We start from the raw sequence: 18,185 nt of genomic DNA, 5'->3' as shown, positions 1-18,185 counted from the left end.
TATTTCACTTAGCTTCATGTCGAGGTTACCTGTTGTCCTGTAGGTGTGAACTTAACTGTGTTCTTGGTCTTGGGATAAGCCTGTGCAAGCAGGTGTCTAACCAGTTGAAACAAATGAGGGAATGATGGGACAGTGACTAACACTGAAGGCAGTTTAGACCAGAGCCAGAGTGCTGCTAGGAGGAATCTGGTTCTAACGATGGTTTCTCAGATGGGCAGACTGGGATGGTATTTCAGCTGTGTACAGCTCAGGTCTAGGCCTGAGTTACTCACAGATGACAAATGTGGTCTGAGGCAGAACAAACATGTGCTCCTGCCTCAGGCCCAGTGAAGTTCTGCCGCTTCTCCCCCGACGGCCACCTCATTGCCAGCTCCTCCAGCGACTGCACTATTCGCCTTTGGGATGTGGCAAGATTCAAGTGTCTACATGTGCTGAAAGGTGAGAAAGTGGTTGGCTTGACTAGGAGCCACAGGCTTTGTGGACTGTGTCCTGTACTCTTTCCCATCTTTGGGCTGGTGTCTACAGGTCACCAGCGGAGCGTGGAGACAGTCAGTTTTAGCCCTGACTCAAAGCAGCTGGCGTCAGGTGGCTGGGACAGGAGGGTCATTCTCTGGGAGGTGCAGGTATGAACGAATGGGGCCCAAGTCAGAGGTGACATGTGTTCTCTGCACCAATGATCCTTAGTGGTCCCCCACCTCCCCAACCAGGTACCTAAGACTATCTGGCTATGGCAGGCTTTCCAGGCCTCCCTGCACAGCATTTTCCAGCCTGCATGCCCTTCCTTCCTGTGGCCAGGCAAGGAGCATCTGCCTGCCCACCTCCACCTCTGTAGCTCACTCTCTCTCTACAGTCTGGTCACAATGTACGCCTCTTGGTTGGGCATCGTGATTCCGTCCAGAGCAGTGACTTCTCCCCCAATGCAGACTCTCTGGTGAGCCTCACCCCACCCTACCATCAGTGGCCACAGGAGTGCCAAGAGCCATTTCATACTCATGGTCACTACCAACAGGCCACTGGTTCCTGGGACTCGACTGTGCATATCTGGGACCTGCGGGGGGCAACCCCAACTGCCTCCTATCAGGAATTGGAGGGCCACACTGGCAACATCAGCTGCTTGTGCTACTCAGCATCTGGGCTCTTGGTAAGGTGGGCTAACCAGTGCTCCAGGCCGGTCCCTATTTGCCCTGAGACCCTCAAGGGCACAGGCCATTGTGGGGTTCACTGAGCTCAGGGATGTCTGTTTAGGCATCTGGCTCCTGGGACAAGACCATTCGCATCTGGAAGCCCACAACTAGCAGCCTGCTTTTCCAGCTCAAGGGCCATGCCACCTGGGTGAAAAGCCTAGCCTTTTCTCCTGATGAGCTGAGGCTGGCCAGTGCTGGTTACTCACGCACAGTAAGTCACCCAAACCCAAGGCAGCACCTTCTTCAGAGAAACCTCAGCCTTATTATACTAGGTATGCCCATGGGCCCAGCTGCATTCCAACGGCAAGACCTAAAGCCAGCACAAAGGACTGGGCTAATCTCTGAACATTTCACATTTCTGTGCCAGAGGCTACACTAAACTTTGCCTGCATAAGAGCCCAGACCATGGCTGGCACACAGAGACTCGTAACTCTATCGCCTCTTTTTACATCCAGGTCAAAGTCTGGGACTGCCACACAGGAGAATGCCTAGAGACCCTAAAGGTAAGGCTGTCCTACAGTGCTGACCAGGATCAATTGCAAAGGCCCCTGTAGAGGCCCAGGACTGGCAGGACCCGCCAACCCTGACTCTGATGCTGTGCTACTGACAGGGCCTGCTGGATGTGGCCCACGCTTGTGTTTTCACTCCCGATGGCAAACTTTTGGTGTCAGGGGCTGCTGATGTGACAAGATGACAAGTCTACCACTCCAAGTCTCTTCCACGTAACTTACTACAGGCCTAAAGTAAGACCTTGGCTGCATGCAGGGACTACCCCATCCTGTAACCAGACCTCACCCACTGTAGATGAGTGGTCACCTGGGCCACCCCTCCCCACCGGCTCCAGTGGCCGGGTGAAACAGGAAGCAGAGTAAGCCGGTCTCGCACTTTATTGCTCCCCATCAGGCCTTGACTGCGTACTTGCGCAGTGGGTACAGCCTCGCCTTGCGCTGCTGCTTCTTGGTCTTCAGCTTCTCTTCATGCTTGGTGAGCTGGCGGCGCATGGCTCTAGTCCTCTTGGGTCGCAGGTCCAGAGGCTTGTACTTCTTGCCCTGGGACAGAGACAACAGGCTGAATCTGAGTATGAGGGGCTACAGGGAGGTGCTGAAGCAGGAAAGCACATGCGACAAGAAGCTGGACTTCTCCAGGCAATTTGTAGGGCACCCAGAGCCTTTCAGCTGGGAACTGCCAATAAGGTACTAGAAGGTTGGCAGGCCTACTACTTGTACACTGAACCCCTAATTTCAAGACTACAGGGCTAAACTTCATTCTTCCTATGTATTAATTGCTAGTAACTAAGTAAAAACCACTGCACAATCCAAAGGGCACAAGACACACACTGGGGTTCTGTGGTGGCTACTGCCACTTGGCTACAATTAACTGGATGGCCCATCAGGCAAGGCTTACTAGTGCTCCAGAGGCTTGGCCAAGGTCACCCTGACACAAGGGCTGACACCTTCCTCTATCTCCTAGTCTTTCCCAAGTGTTCTAAAGTAGGCAGTCCATATGGAGAGTAGCCCCACCAAGAACTTCAAAGCAAGCTCCCCAGCAGCCATTTGAAAAGCAGAGCAGGGCATGCACAAAGCCTTTAATCCCAGCCCCCAAGAAGGCATCTGTGTATGCAAGGCCAGCCTGGTCTACAGAGCCAGTTCCAGGACAGCCAGGGCTACACAAAGAAACCCTATCTTCCCTATCTTGAAGAAAAAAAAAAAAAAAAGAGGTACAGTCATGTGCTGGAGAAATGGCCCAGGAACAAGAACACCGGGTTCGATTCCTAGCACCCACATGCTGGCTCATGCCTTTAATTCCAGCACTCAAGAAGCAGAAGCAGGAGGCAGAGCTCTGAGTTCATGGCCAGCCTGGTCTACAGAGCAAGTTCCAGGACAGTCAGGGCCCCACAGGGAAACCCTGCCCTAAAAACCCAAAAAACCAACAAACAAAAAAGCATAACCATGCTCTCTATTAATGGCTACTCTTATCCTCAAAGGACAGGCACCATGAGGTCACATTCTCATGCACCTTGCAGATGGATGGAGGACCCTAGAAAAGCTGTGCAGGATAGGGTGGGGACACAACAAAGTTACCTCAGGGAGGCCCTCATCCATGTTAAGGTAATCCATCCACTTAGAGCTCTGCCTCCAGAACCCCCACTAAACACACCTATCTAATGTTCTTTCTAAAAACAGGGTGGCTAGATGGCAATTGTGTGTTCTCTGTTATCCTGGTCTACTGAGACCCTGTTCTGAAACCAAAAACAGGACCCCCAACCTTGTGGTCTAGGGGTAACTCAGTGCTGGTTTACTTACTTGCCTGACATTTGAAAGCTCATGGTTTTAACCACCAAACACCTAAATAAAAAACCTACACCTCCAGTCTCTCTCTCACCACACACACCCACAGCCCAGCAGTCACAGGGAAGCACAAAGTTCTCTACATCCAGTTCCCTGACTGACAGGTGCCTGGTCCCCAGACTCTCAGAAACTGAGGAACACTTCAGGCCTTTAGACTCATCCAAGCCAAAATTCCCTTGAACCACGACAGCTTTCTGAAGTGCCAAATCCCAATACTAATTTGGTGAAGTTTGCAGAGGCAATTAAACTACTCAAACAACTGACTTCAATTAAGGGGAATTGACTTAAAATGATGAGGCTCGGGGGCTGGAGAGATGGGTCAGAGGTTAAGAGCACTGGCTGCTCTTCCAGAGGTCCTGAGTTCAATTCCCAGCAACCTCATGGTGGCTCACAACCATCTGTCATGAGATCTGGTGCCCTCTCTTGACCTGCAGTCTTACATATTTATTATTAAATCTCCCCCCACCCCCCAAGACAGGGTTTCTCTATGTAGCTTTGCGCCTTTCCTGGATAAATAAATGAATCTTGTGACTCTGCAGCTTTGCTTTGCCTCTACACTAACATGACAAATATGAATTATTCCAGCAATGCTCTAACACTGTCCTCAAGAAAGGGTTCTTAAGAGGAGCTTTGGGACTACAGTTTACCCACTGTGGGTGCCCCCAGCAAGTGCTTGGCAGGTGAGACACTGACAGTGAGACAACCCCGAACAACTGGCCAGGGCTCCAGCTCCGAACAAACTCAGTAACTGCAACACAACAGCGGAGAAGGCTGGACTCAGCTGTGTCCAGACAGAGCACTCTCCGACTCTCCCCCTGTCCTTTTGACACCAGCAGAACTTATGCCAGTAAGGGAATCTGGTAACAAGGCAAACTCGGCCACAAAATGGGAGCCTCTTGAGGGCATCCCCCCTGGCCCGTGTACCACAGAACCTCTCCACAACAGCTCCTGTCCAGTGCTCACCTTGTAGAATTTTCTGAGGTTTTCTTTTTGAGTCTGGTTAATGACGGTGAGGACACGGGCAATTGATTTGCGAACGACTCGTCTATAAAAACACACGTCAGTGAAAACCAAGAAGTGCCAACTTGTGTCCAACTCCCCAAGTCCCCCATCTATCACCGAGAGGGCAAGTTTGTCAACAGGCTCCCCAGGGAAATGTATGTGCCCGGAAACTTAATGCAGACAGGACAAGGAAAGGTCTTTTAACTCAGGCCAAGAGCTTATACCAAAGGCTACACTGAAGCTATGCTGTGAAATGGGAACTAGTCCAGCTCTAAGGAATCACAATCTGATGAAAACATGTGTGAAGAGAGAACACCGAAGAAAGAAACAGGCTGAGAGCAGGTGGTCAGAGGACAAGGGCAGGTCTGTTACTGTAACACATGGTCTGGAGGTTTCAGCACGTAATTTTGCTTATGCGCATCTTCACAAGATTGTCTGGGGTAGTATACTGATGGCAACCATTAAAAACAACCCATTTCTCTTCGCCAAGTCTCCCTGGTCTTTAGCATGTGACTCTAAGTCCCACTACAACCCATTAAAGGGTCCAGGTAGGTGGCACCGCCATAGACCTTGAGGAATGCCCAGTTCTTTAAAACTACATAAATTGGCCAAGGGTGAGGTGGGGAAGGGCATAGGGGGCCAAGGCAGAAAAAGTGTGCCCAACTGGGCCCACAAGGGCCACTTACATCTTGGAGAGCTTGGACGCGGCGCCGCCTGTCACCTTGGCGACGCGAAGCTGGGACAGCTCAACCTTCAGATCGTCCAGTTGTTTTAGCAGCTCCTCCTTCTTCTTGCCGCGCAGGTCCCGAGCCTTAATCTTGGCCTATATGAGAGGCGACTCTGTGGGTCACGAAGCGGAAGCTCCCGCTTTCCCCGCGGAAGATCGCGGAGGAAGTGTGCACGGATAGTGTAGGGTAGGCGGTCTGTACCGGCCCGAACCAGGAGCAACCATGCAGAGCGAAGCCGTAAGACCCAGACGCTCCTTGCGTCCCCCGCTCACGCCCCACGCCCTGTGCCGCTGTCCCCAAGCATTCCCCCGCCCGGATGGCACTCGATTCTGCGGGCTCACCATGGCTCAGCTGCTCACCGCCGAGGCCGCCTGGTCAGAGAGAAAGAGGAAGAGGCGGGGCCGACTTCCGTTACTTACTGCCGGTGGCGCCGAACACCGCCAATAGAGTCGCGGCGTGGAAGGCCCGCCCCGCCTGTGCGCAGTCGCGTCGGTGGTGCCGGCCCTTCCTGGGTGTCGCCCCTCCCCCCCCCCTCCTTAAGTTGCCTGGTCTCTAAGCAATGCTGCTGGGGAAACTGAACCTTAAGCTGCGCAGCTCATGCCTGGAGATGGCGCAGTGAAGGCTGCAGTAGTCCAATCAGTCGTTTATTCGCGAAGTCTGTCATTCCCTAATCTGTTCCCCTCTCAGCTAGTCGTGGATGGTCTGGGTGCGTAGGGCATGAAGTGTGAGGGTTTCATTCTTTAAAACTTTATTTGACAGGGTCTCACTGTAAGTCCCTGGCTGGCCGGGAACCTTCCTAATGCTGAGACTGCAGGGGGTCGCCACCATGCCCTGCCAGTGTGTGTGTAGGTTAGAACCACCTGCGATATTTGGTTCTCTCTTTTCACCACGTGAGTCTCGGGGCTTGAACGCAGGTGGTCAGGTTCCGAACCATCTAGTCAATCCAGTTTTGTTTTTTTGTTTTTCGATTCAGGGTTTCTCTGTGTTGTTTTGGTGCTTGTCCTGGATCTCGAGACTAGAGGTGGCCTCAAACTCTCAGAGATCCGCCTGGCTCTGCCTCCTGAGTGCTGGCATTAAAGGCGTGGGCCACCACCGCCCGGCTGTTTTTGTTTATTTGTTTGTTTTTGGTTTTTTGAGACGGTTTCTCTGTAGCTTTGGGCCATTCCTGGACTAGCTCTGTAGACCAGGCTGGCCTCGAACTCACAAAGATCCACCTGCCTCTGCCTCCCGAGTACTGGGATTACAGGCGTGTGCCACCACCGCCCGGCTTGTTTTTGTTAATACAAGATCTCCATGTGTTTCCAGGGCTGATCTGGAACTTATGTACCTGAGGAGGCTGGCATTGAAAGTGTCCCACCACCTGGCAAAGGGTAAGAGTTTTCAAGGCTAACAATACAGTCAAACTCCATTGTCAATCAAGAACTGGTGGAGACAGTGTAGAATAGTACAAATTACATTCCTGGACTTTTTGGATTTCTGATTATTGCTCTAGGTCTGTGCATGGTGTCACAGCCCTGTAATTCTAGCATTCAGGCAGTGGAAAAGGAGGATCTGGAGTTCAAGCCTCCCACAACTACATAGAGTATTGGAGGTCAGCCTGGGATGTTTATTGAGACCCTGCCTCAAAAGGTAAAGTGTTTGCCTGGCATGCACAAGGCTCTGGGTTCAAACCCCAACACTGAAATATGAATAAATAAAAACAACTCCAAACTCAGATTTTTGCTTTATTGCTAGTTACTAGTTGATATCTTGGTAATTCCATTCCCATCTTTGGTTGGTTCTCTTACTGCCAAATAGTCTATTTTTGAGGATTAGAGACAACCTGCAAAGCTCCCAGCCAAGACCTGATATTGGGCAAAGTATCATTGATATTAACATAGTTAATGTGTCCACAGCTCTTCATCTCCACAGTCTGACAGACCACTAGCACCTAGGTCAGCAACAGAGTCAGTTTCTGTAATAAATAACCATATGGACCAATTGGAGCCTTCCAGTCAGCAGCCACCCTCTCTAGCAGTTTCTCAACGTTGTTCAGTTCATAAAACTGACTTGGGTAGCAGAACAAACAAACAGGGACTCAATAGGTCGTGTAAGGAGGGTTTTTAGTTATCTCCCATCCCTAGGAGTAGCAGCCTACCCTTGTATTCCAAATGCTCAGTATGAAACTGAGTTAAAAGATGCGTTCCTGTTTCCAGGGCCAGTCTTACTTGTTTTTTTTTTTTTTTTTTTTTTTTTTTGGCAGGAGCTGAGGATCGAACCCAGGGCCGTGTGCTTGCTAGGCAAGCACTCTACCACTGAGCTAAATCCCCAGCCCCAATTCCAGAGCCAGTCTTAAAGGTCTACAAGGGCAGAATAACGTATTCGGTTTTGTGCTCTCCAGGCCCAGCTTGTGAATACTGGATGGATGGATAAATGAGCCTTGTCCCAGACTACTGTGAAGTCAAGGGATATGGAGAAATGAGCAGAAAGTGTGAATTAGTTTTAAATGGAAGCCTAAAGGTACAACTTCCTAGATGCTCAGGATTCTACTAGAGTTATGATTATGCATAATTTTGGAAATTTTTCATAGTGTTTATTAAGCCCCTCTCCTTGAGGATCGCCAGCTGTCAGGTTCCACCCACAGAACACACTAACTGCCCTAACGGTTGGACCCAGCCCTCTCCCTACAGAGTAAAAAGCCCAAACTCTGAACTTTTAATCCCACCAATACCTACCCTGGAAAGCTTTATCCTAAAAAGTTCTACCCTCCTTCCCAAGAAGCTCTATATAAACCCTGCCTTCTGCTCAGTTTTCTGCTGTTTCTTGCCCAAGCAGAGACAGCCACCATCCTGGTTTTCTCCTTCCCAATAAATCTCTTGTGTGAGGTTTTATTGTGTGGTGTGACTGTGGTATTCCTTGGCTCTCAACTTTCAGGATACCGGGGTTGGGGTTAGGGATTTAGCTCAGTGGTAGAGCACTTGCCTAGCAAGCACAAGTCCCTGGGTTTGGTCCTCAGCTCTGAAAAAAAAAAAGACAAAGTAATTTTCAGGATACCTTCCTATCCAAGCTGTAACACTTACACACTTCCCCTCAGATCTGTAACACTTATAGCGCTAGGATTAAACCCAGGATCTCCACTGTATTGGGTGAATACTACTACACACTAGGCTACATTCCTGCACCGGCATCTTTGAAGTTATCTGATACTGCTTGTTTCTATTACATGTCCCATCTAATTTACCAGCAAATCCTGTAAGCTTTATCTTGAAAACACCTGATATGTTCCCATCACCCCTTTTTTAAAAATCTTCTTGGCATGAGCTACTATTGCCTACAGCCTACCCCCCCCCCCCCCCCAGCTGAGGACCGAACCCACAGCCTTGCACTTGCTAGGCAAGCACTCTACCACTGAGCTAAATCCCCAATCCCCAGCATACTCCTAAATAAACTTTTTTTTTAGATAGGGTTTCTTTGTGTAGCTTTGGAGCCTGTCCTAGAACTGGCTCTGTAGACCAGGCTGCCTTGAATTCACAGAGATCCTCCTGCCTCTGCCTCCTGAGTACTAGGATTAAAGGTGTGCATCATCACCACCACCACCATCACTACTGTACAGTCTTTTTTTTTTTTTTTTAAAAGACTGAATCACTTCCCTTTAAGAGACTTACAGGTACTGAGTAATTTTCTCCGTAGCACTTTGCCATTTCTGATGTAATATAAGACAGCTTTTAAAAATTATTTTATGTGTCCTATGTATGTGCAATGCCAGCAGACGTGATGATCTCCCTGGAGGTGGAGTTACAGAGCACTGTGAGCCACTGTGTGGGTGCTGGGAACTGAACCCAGGTCCTCTGTGAGAGCAGCAAGTACTTTTTATTTTGAGACATGGTTTCACTAAATGCACCCCCCCCCCTTTTTTTTCTGGGTTTTTGAGACAAAGTTTCCCTGTGAGGCTCTGGCTGTCCTGGAACTCTCTATGTAGACCAGGCTAGCTTTGAACTCACAGAGATCCACCTGCTTCTAAAGGTGTGTGCCACCACTGCCTGGATAATGAACAGACTCTTGATCCTCAGGATTACAGGGGTGCACTACTACGTAATATTTCTTATCATGGATTTAAAAGCCTATCTGACAAACATCCATAAACATGAACTAGAACATTATTTCACTCACTCAAATAATAATTTGAGGCCATTTCCCTGTTAAACCGGTATTTCTGATATTGAGATATGCTAGGGGACACATTGGAGAGATGGCTCTGCAGAGCACAGGTTGCTCTTCCAGAGGAACCAGGGTTCCGTCCCAAACATCCATATGACATAATGGCTTGCAACCATCTGTGTAATTCCGGTTCCAAAGGATCCCACACTCCCTTTTGTCCTCCAGTGGGCACTACACACACGTGGTGCTGCACAGAAACACTTCCAGGCAAAACACTCATTTAAGTAAAATAATAAAGAAAATTTAAAGATGTTCTCCTCAGAACATCTTTATAATAGCAGATATGAATTTATGCTATTTTATGACCTGCCTGCGTCCCAAATTTCTTCTCAGGCATGGAGCAGGAATACAGGTGGGTTCTGATTACTTTCAGGATCTGAGACTTTATCCATCATCTACTCGTTCCCATGAGAGCCTGGCTTTAGCATCCCAAGGTTATGTTGCATCAGCCTTGCAGTTTTTGATCTTCAGACACAGTTCGATAAGTATGCAAAGCAAAAACCATGTTTCAACTACCGACTTTTGCTCCAGTGCTATTAGATGAAAATGTAATAAAAGTTCCCGTATTATTACGAAAAAGGTACATTTTAGCCTACAGCTGAAATCAGGAGAAACCAGCATCCTAGGCGTCCTAGCCACTGCCCTTCTTCCATCAGTTCCTGAATGATGCTGCTTTCGCCTCCTAAAATACGCCTCGAAGTGTCAGGATCAGCCTCCAGGAGTACAGGTGGTCACAGTATCATCTTTTTTTTTCCAGAGCGCCCGCAGGGGTCGCTACATCTTCAAGTAAAGATGTCATCAAGCGTCCGATCAGCCCCTGGGTTACACGTTAACGCCATTAAAACCCTTTACTCCTTTAACAAAGAAGTCACTTCTATGTAACCGGACAGGGATCCTCTTGTGGGTCAGTGCAGTTCACGTTCAAAGTTGTCAGGCGCTTCGCTTCACTCCCACTCATCCCTCAGCTCAAGGGTTTCATCCTCAGGAGCGGATGGTGGCCGTGGCTGGGCTCGCAGGCCCGTTGCTGGTAGAAGGACGCATAAGAGGTGCACTAACAGACTACGCCACACCAGCTGTGTGGCGGAGCTGCCCAGCTCACGAGAGCTTCCGGTTCCGGCGTGCCCCGGAAGTGGGCGGGCGGCGGCTGCTGCGCGCGGAGGAGGGGAGGAGGTTCTGTGCAGCCGCTTCCCGCCCCCGAGCGGAGCCGGTGTGGAGGGGAGTGGAGCCGAAGCGGCTGGGCGGCCGTCGAGCTCCCGCTATGGCCCGGAACACGCTGTCCTCGCGCTTCCGTCGGGTGGATATCGACGAGTTTGACGAGAACAAATTTGTGGACGAGCAGGAAGAGGCGGCGGCGGCGGCGGGCGAGCCAGGACCCGACCCCGGCGAGGTGGACGGGCTCCTGCGGCAATATCCTTTCTGGCGCGGCCTTCTCACCCTTCTCGCCCCAGTCCCTGCCCCTGTCCGGCTTGTCAGTCCCGGGGTCCCCGGGTCCGTAGTCCCTGGCCTCAAGCCTTTCTCAGCAGCGCGGCCTTGGAGCTCGTTTTACACCTCCGCTCGGCTGTGCTCCGCATCCCTCAGGGAGGCCATGTATGGGCCTTGGTATCCCTCCATTCTTCCTTGCAGGAAACCGGGCCATTCCCCGCCACTGATCTTCGGGAGGGCTGGAGGTGAGCGACCTTGGATTCATTGAACAGCCAGGCCCACTGTCTTGCTGCTCCTGTCCGTGGCTTTCTTGGGCCGGATTGCAGCCCAGCATGAAGAAAATAGGTGGGTGGGTTGTTGGGGGTAGCCGGACCAGAGGGCGGGGCTTGAGGAGGATGTGGGATTGCCGTGCCACCTTTTCTCACCTGTCACCACATTCCTCTGAGCACGTCGGGTTTTGAGCCTTTATAGGCCGAGGCACGTTCAACAAGTGATTTGCTACTCTCTCATTAACTGCTTTGTGCAGGAAGCATGGAAAAAAGCTAGTGATCAGAGACTAAGAAACACCATACAGTGTCAGTCATTAAAGTAGTTCCCAGGCGACTAGAAATGATTGCTTAGTGGCCACAGAAAACAAACGTTTAGAACAGAAGAGTAAAAATAGAGGTGATTGTCACAGCTGGCTTGGCCTCTTAGCAGTTTGAGCAACACAGGAAACTGACTTATTCTCACAGGAAGATTTTTTTTTTTCTTTATTCAGATGGTTTGACAGGAAGTGTACCCTTCCCCCGCACTTGCTAGGGCAGGGTTGGAGGCTCTTGCTGTATATAAATCAGGTTCTGGGTGTTTAATCAGTTGACTCAGCCTGGGAAGTCAGGCCTACTGCTTTTGGGAGGAGTCCTTTAGTGCTTCTCTAATATATCTTTTTTTGTTTTGTTTTGTTTTGGTTTTTGAGACAAGGTTTCTCTGTGTAGTTTTGTGCCTTTCCTGGATCTCACTTTGTAGCCTAGGCTGGCTTCGAACTCACAGAGATCTGCCTGCCTCTGCCTCCCGAGTGCTGGGATTAAAGGCATGCGCCACCACTGCCTGGCTGTCTAATATATCTTTAAAACCCTTCCAGACAGAACAGGAGTGTTTTCAAACGTGGAGATTTAAAACTTGTATTTCCTGCACTATTCAGATGGTTAAATGGGGTCATGAGAACGGCCCCTGGAGGGAAAATTGGTTTTTAGTGTGGTGCAGGAGATTGACCGGCTTATGGGCACTCATTGTTGACAAGGCCCCAGAGTGAGGCATTTGCCCTTGGCTTATAGAGATGGTTTCTACACTCATGGCAGTATCAGAAGCCTTGTTACCATGGAGAGTGTACCTCTTGGGATTGGGAGAAGGGAGGTTAGCAGATGACAAGTGAAACCCGAGCAGATGTCAGGCAAGTAGGGAGGAGTTCCAAGGCTGGAGCTAGTACCTGAGTCCCTGCCAGGTGCCAAGTGTTGCACTTAGATCATTGCATTCAATCTATAGAAGAGCAAAGAGGTTTGGGGGGAAGACTAGGAGGAAGTGGTCTCAGGGCTGTGCTGAGAATTGTCATTGTGGAATAGGAGACTGAGAAAGTGGAAAGCTGTCTGTGCATCCACATATGCTAGCTGTCATCTGCTTAAACCTTCCATAAGTCACATACTCTCTCAGCCTCAGCATTCTTTTCCCAAATGATAGAGACAACTATGTTGTCCTCACCACTTTACTGGGAGGTTTACTGAACGAACATCTGGTGTCCTCCACAGCTAATGGCAATGGATTGTAGAGAGGGCTTGGATTTGAAGGTCATTGTAGCTTTGTGACCTTGACCTTGGGCAGGAAATTTCTCTTCTGACTCAGTTTCATTGTCTCAGAGGAAGAAGTCAGGTTCTTGTCCTAGAGGATTTTGCAGATGTTGACTGCATCTGGTCCTGGGTCCAAGACCCTGGGGAGAATTTTTCCTCCACTCTGGAAGCTTTAAAGTATCACTATAGCTCATTTTCTTCCTCAGTGAAGCAGCTTTTGGTCATTGAAGCAGTGGCTTTTATAGTTTTCACCCACACCCTCCACATCCTTCACCCCAAAGAAATTTGGTAAAGTTTGGTGACATTTTGATTATCATAGTTTTAGGATGTTACTGGGAACTTTAGGGTGGAGGTCAGAGAGGCTTTTAAGCATTCTGCAGCACACATCAAAGAATCTTCTGGTTTAAATGGCTGAAGGGCCATGGCAGAAATAGTCTAGAAGGTTCTTCAGTTATCACAACCTGTTTTCTGAAAGTGTTGGAAGCTATCTGGGTGTAGAGGTAGATTAGTAAACTTTGTGTGTTTGCAGAGATGCCCCCTGCTCCCCATTCTACCCAGCAGTTGGGGGCCCTTGATTGTCAGTGGCTGCAGAGCTTGCTTGACAGAAAGCTGTAGGTGGTCAAGCAGTACCCAGCCTAACATTTTTGTCCTCATGGACAAATTAATCATTTCTGTCCTTCCCCATCATCCATTTTGTAAATGAAATGATAGTCCATGTGTACTGTTAAGCCTCTGGGGATATTGTCTAGGGATACCAAGTTAGAAAACTTATGGGGAAGAGGATTATCAGTGACTGTATCAGGACTAGCCTTTGTTTGTCTGAGGAAAAAGAATTCTAAAACTAGAAGATAAGGTGTGGGTGCTGGTCTACTGTATCAGGTAGGTCTGATCCAGCACACTGAGTGAGTGGCTTGCCTGGTGGCATAGACCATTTTTTCTAGATGGCACTTACTGGGGAAGCTGGGAATTCAGGTTTGCACCAGAGGCTACCTGTCACACATGGGGGTTGCTGAGCAGGGGTAAAGGCCTCATTGGGCAGAGTCAGCAGAGTCAGTCCTTGTTCTATTTTTGAAGTTTTTTGGCTTAAGCCAATGTTTCACATGAGGAAATGAAATTGGCTGATGTAATTCAGTTTAAAATAGGTGTCACCTTTGGGGACATAACCTACTTTGTAATTTTCTTTTGTGTGCTGGGTATTCAGAACTCAGCAGTGAATGTGGAGTTGGGATTCTAAGGTTTGTGGGACAAGGGAGCAAATGGCTCATTTTGTGGGCCAAAAGCAAGACCTTGCTGACCTGGAAAATAGATGCACCCCCCCCCCCTTTTTCTTTTCTTTTTTTGAGGCAGGGTATAACCATGTAGCTCTCTCTGGCTGTCATTTAATCTGTCTCCGCCTGAATGCTGAGATTTAAAGGTATGTGCTACTCGGAGGCCTGGCCTGGGAGGTAGACTTGACACAACTTGATTTCTGTAGCAGTTTGATAAGAGGCACTGAGTGAAGAGTTAGGATGTGTTTATGTCTCTGATCTTCCTCTTATTAAGAAGGCGACAGAGAACTCCTTCCAGTCCACTTGTGCATGAAGATCCTGCAAGGCAGACAGTGTCTAGTACTGAGGAGGTGCACATAGGCTCTATCAGACTCTTAAAAAGGTGGGCAGTTTTTTTGAGGAGGAAGGTTTAGGGAGATACACAGGAAGAGCTTTCAGGTGAACAGAGGTAACCTTCACTCCTTCCTGTAGATTAAGAAAGCTCAAGGCTATAACAGGCTATGTCTGTCTGGAAGAGCCCAGCAGGAGACAGTAGTTGGTATGGATAAGGATCCCTTTGATTACTCTTGAGCTGTTTATTAAGTAAGGTCATTAATGATAACATGGACATGTTTTGAGCTTAGCCATCCTTAACTGGCCTCGATGCACAGGGGACATGCTTCGGGCGTTCCATGCAGCCTTGCGGAACTCTCCAATCAACACCAAGAATCAAGCTGTGAAGGTAGGACCAGGGCTTTGATTGTGTCCTCAGCAGCAGCATGAGCTCCCCGAGGCCTAGACAGCAGTTACACATCAGTGGGAGTGAGGTGCTACTGGGCCTTGCTTTCCACTGAAGCCACCTGCTATTCCCCAGATACTGGTGCAGTAGGTAGCTTGATAACCTTGTAATCTGTAGTCTAAGGCCTTGCTGATGTATCAAAAGTAGTGACACTTGAGGCTAGGCTGAGCTCAGTGGTAGAGGACTTATGTAGCATATGGACTGCCCTGGGTTCAATCCCTGGCACTGGGGGAAAAAAGTCATATTTACCTGCAGTAAATTATTTGTAATCTCAACACTTAAGTGGAGTCACTTATTTGTGGAAATATGAGATACAGTGAAATGTAAAGCCAAAGAAGTTTAGCTCATCTATGTAGCTCTTCCCTAGATGAATTAGAAAGGGATGGTGTTTCTGTCATGTTTTGTCCAGTGGTGTTCTGTAGCAGTGTTAGGATTGAAACTCTGGTCTCACTCACTTTTTCTTTCCTCTGTAGGACCGAGCCCAGGGTGTAGTTCTGAAAGTACTCACAAACTTTAAGAGCAGTGAAATTGAGCAGGCTGTGCAGTCACTGGACAGAAATGGCATTGACTTGTTAATGAAGTACATTTATAAAGGATTTGAGAAGCCTACAGAAAACAGCAGTGCTGTGTTACTCCAGTGGCATGAAAAGGTATGTGACCACATTGCTCCACTGCAGGCTGCAGTTCACCCAAGGTTCATACTGGCATGTCAGACTCAGAACAGAAGTATGACGATCATTTAGGTATGGCAGGCCTCAGCTGTGACATTGCACTTTCTCTTCACCTTGGAAGCACCTTATCAGGATCTTCAAATACTGGCAGTCTTATTACGTTTGCTTTTTAGCTGTGGATTTAGGCTAGGCAGGACAAACTACCCTTGATACTGAACATGAGGCAGGTGGCATGGTGAGGTAGGAAGGGGCTTGATGTTTTCTTTGTGGAAGAGAGCTGCTGCAAAGAGGGAATTGAAGACATTTTAGAAATGCTGGTCTAGTCTCACTGACAGAAGGGGCAGTTGGCAGAAATCGGAGTTATTTAATATGGCTTTTATTCACTTGAAGCAGAAAAGGCTTTTTTTGGTCCATTACTTGAAGGGTATAGGACTAAGGCCATGTGTCAAGCTTTTGTCCTGCTTATATGTCAGCCAACCCTCCCTCCCTCCCCTTCAGCAAATACACCCACCACTCAAGGGGACTGGACTGGTCTGTGATGGATACAGGTTTTTTTTTTAAAAAAATTATTATTTTCTGTTTTCATTGGTGTTTTCCTGCATGTCTGTATGTGAGTGTCAGGTCCCCTGGAACTAGAGTTACAGACAGTTGTGAGCTGCCATGTGGGTGCTGGAAGCTGAACTCAGGACCTCTGGAAGAGCAGCTGCTCTTAACTGCTGAGCCATCTCTCCAGCACTGCCTGTGCGGCGCCCCCCCCCCCCCCCAATACAGGTCTTGCTAAGAGGGTCAGCATAAGATTTTTAAGAGGGTCTTATGTAGCTCAGGTTACCCTCAAATTTATTTTTTATTTTTTTGAGACAGGGTTTCTCTATGTAACAGTCCTAGCTGTCCTGGAACTCACTCTGGACCAGGCTGGCCTCAAACTCAGAGATCCACCTGCCTCTGCCTCTTGAGTGCTAGGATTAAAGGCATGCACCACCACCGCCTAGCACCTCAAATTTGTTTAACTGGGGATGATTTTGAACTTGTGATGTTAGTGCAGAGATTGTTGCAGGCATGTGCCACCATACTGGGTTTATATGGTGTTGGAATGGAATCCTGGGCTTCATATATGCTGGCTGGGTACTCTACCAATGCAACCACTTCTCCAGCTTGAGATTTTTTGAGAGGCAGACCAGGGTTCTGGCATGTGTTAGGCAAGTGAGTCACTGAACTAGACCCCTTGGCAGTATTGTTTTTTTTTTTTTTTTTTCTTCCCGAGACAGGGTTTCTTTGTGTAGCTTTACGCCTTTCCTAGAACTCACTTGGTAGCCTAGGCTGGCCTCGAACTCAAAGATCTGCCTGCCTCTGCCTCCCAAGTGCTGGGATTAAAGGCGTGCGCCACCACTGCCTGGCTCAGTATTGAGTTTTAAGAATGCTGCTTTTATTAGTAGGTCAGTTTCCAGCCAATGGGCTGTGGCCTCTGGTTCTCTTGGTAAGGGTGCTGAGCCCTTAAAACCTCACCTTTCCTAGGCTCAGAAGTTGCTGGTGTTGGTGGTGACTCAAGGTGGTGATGCAAGGCTCTTGCATCCCTGTGAGGTGACTTTGTGTCTGTCAGCAGGCTGTTCTCCATGGGCTGCTGTGCATTTCCATGGATAGGTAGGTGGTGGCAGGCTGGAAGCAGTGAGCTTGTTACAAGGAAACTCGGACTGTTTTGTGCTTGGGGTCACAAGCCAGTTCTATTGCGTCAAGAGTTGGCAGCTTTTGGGACCCTTGGCTCTAGGACGGGACTCTCCCTAGAACTTGATCTTTCCCAGCAAGTCTGGAACATGGTGGGATTTAGGTCTGGGAATATGTGTCCTTATCTCTCCAGACGAGTGATGCTCCCTTCTGGCCAGTCAGGTACCATTTGACATGTTTCCTTTTCCTGTCCCCACAGGCCTTAGCTGTAGGAGGACTGGGCTCCATTATAAGAGTTCTTACAGCAAGAAAGACTGTTTAAAAAAAAGAATGTTACCTTGAGAAGAATTTTGGATGCCCAGGCTGGTAAAGAAGGGACTGACAATGGACCATCTTCCTGAACTCCCAGCTCAATATTCAGGAAACATAACTGCTGAAATGTATTTTACTTTTAAGGTGGAGGGAGAAATTGTCTTACTGTTTCCTAAATTCTTTGCAGGATCAGTGTCTCCGCCTTTGTCTACAGAGTAATACAGAACTGACACTTGACTATCAGACTGACTGGCTAGATTACGTCAGGTGTACCTGTGTACACTGTTTGAAATGGGGAGGGACTATTTGGGCAGGTGCAGATCCAAGGGCTGCTGTGAAAAGGAGGGCTTGGGTTCTGAAGTGGAAAAAACCTCTGAGTTTGTACAGACACTCTGTCTTCCCAGAGAAGACAGGCTCTCTTGGGTTCATTGTAAAGTGCCTGCTGCATCAATAAAGCTCTTGGCTTACTAGTCTATTCATTGCGGTGTGTTCTCTGTATGTTAAATGGTAAAGAAAGGGGTGGTAATGAATGAGTTTGATGGTTTGGAAAGCTGATGTAGAAGGGATACAGGTGTCCCTGTCCTGCTATCCCTGAGGCGGGTGGGGGGTGGTGGCAAGCATGACAGTGCCATGGCTATGCCACACTTTGACCACAGTGATGCTAGACGCTACCAAGAGGCATTTTGCTGATATCTATTGTTTCTTACTCCTTTGATTTGTATGTAATTTTGGAGCTTATTTAATAAAATGTCAAATGTTTAATTGAGGCTTCAAAAGTCATCCATTTGTATGATTA

At 48.6% G+C, this 18,185-nt stretch overlaps 3 protein-coding genes across 6 annotated transcripts in view; 2 read left to right on the top strand and 1 right to left on the bottom strand.

Moving 5' to 3' along the window:
- The window catches only part of Wdr38 (WD repeat domain 38), a 38,838-nt gene extending 36,037 nt beyond the window's left edge, over window positions 1-2,801 (top strand). The window contains exons 6-12 of the mRNA XM_036183290.1: window positions 322-438; window positions 526-623; window positions 851-931; window positions 1,010-1,141; window positions 1,246-1,395; window positions 1,640-1,687; window positions 1,795-2,801. Of these exons, the coding sequence (XP_036039183.1) occupies window positions 322-438; window positions 526-623; window positions 851-931; window positions 1,010-1,141; window positions 1,246-1,395; window positions 1,640-1,687; window positions 1,795-1,878 (710 nt within the window). The 3' untranslated portion in view covers window positions 1,879-2,801. The remainder of the gene's footprint in view (window positions 1-321; window positions 439-525; window positions 624-850; window positions 932-1,009; window positions 1,142-1,245; window positions 1,396-1,639; window positions 1,688-1,794) is intronic.
- Window positions 2,054-5,689, bottom strand: Rpl35 (ribosomal protein L35). The gene is made up of 4 exons (XM_036186548.1): window positions 5,604-5,689; window positions 5,221-5,357; window positions 4,496-4,577; window positions 2,054-2,233 (listed from the first exon to the last, which is right to left on the bottom strand). The coding sequence occupies exons 1-4, from the start codon at window positions 5,604-5,606 to the stop codon at window positions 2,084-2,086; spliced, it is 372 nt and encodes a 123-aa protein (XP_036042441.1). The 5' UTR covers window positions 5,607-5,689; the 3' UTR covers window positions 2,054-2,083.
- Window positions 5,690-10,572: 4,883 nt separating this feature from the next.
- On the top strand, window positions 10,573-18,155 carry Arpc5l (actin related protein 2/3 complex subunit 5 like). 4 transcript variants are annotated; one of them, XM_036183081.1, is made up of 5 exons: window positions 10,875-11,226; window positions 14,049-14,115; window positions 14,593-14,690; window positions 15,221-15,397; window positions 15,500-15,977. In XM_036183081.1, the coding sequence occupies exons 2-5, from the start codon at window positions 14,100-14,102 to the stop codon at window positions 15,626-15,628; spliced, it is 420 nt and encodes a 139-aa protein (XP_036038974.1). In that variant the 5' UTR covers window positions 10,875-11,226; window positions 14,049-14,099; the 3' UTR covers window positions 15,629-15,977. The 4 variants fall into 4 exon arrangements, with proteins under 4 accessions (XP_036038972.1, XP_036038973.1, XP_036038974.1 ...); XM_036183079.1 differs by lacking the exons at window positions 10,875-11,226; window positions 14,049-14,115 and adding an exon at window positions 10,573-10,866 and having other exon boundaries at window positions 14,618-14,690; window positions 15,500-15,650; XM_036183080.1 differs by lacking the exons at window positions 10,875-11,226; window positions 14,049-14,115; window positions 15,500-15,977 and adding exons at window positions 10,580-10,866; window positions 17,337-18,155 and having other exon boundaries at window positions 14,618-14,690.
- The last annotated feature ends 30 nt before the right edge of the window (window positions 18,156-18,185 follow it).

The sequence above is a fragment of the Onychomys torridus genome, chromosome 4, assembly GCF_903995425.1.
Source record: "Onychomys torridus chromosome 4, mOncTor1.1, whole genome shotgun sequence".
NCBI lineage: Eukaryota > Metazoa > Chordata > Mammalia > Rodentia > Cricetidae > Onychomys > Onychomys torridus.
This window is presented reverse-complemented; position numbering and strand designations above follow the sequence as displayed.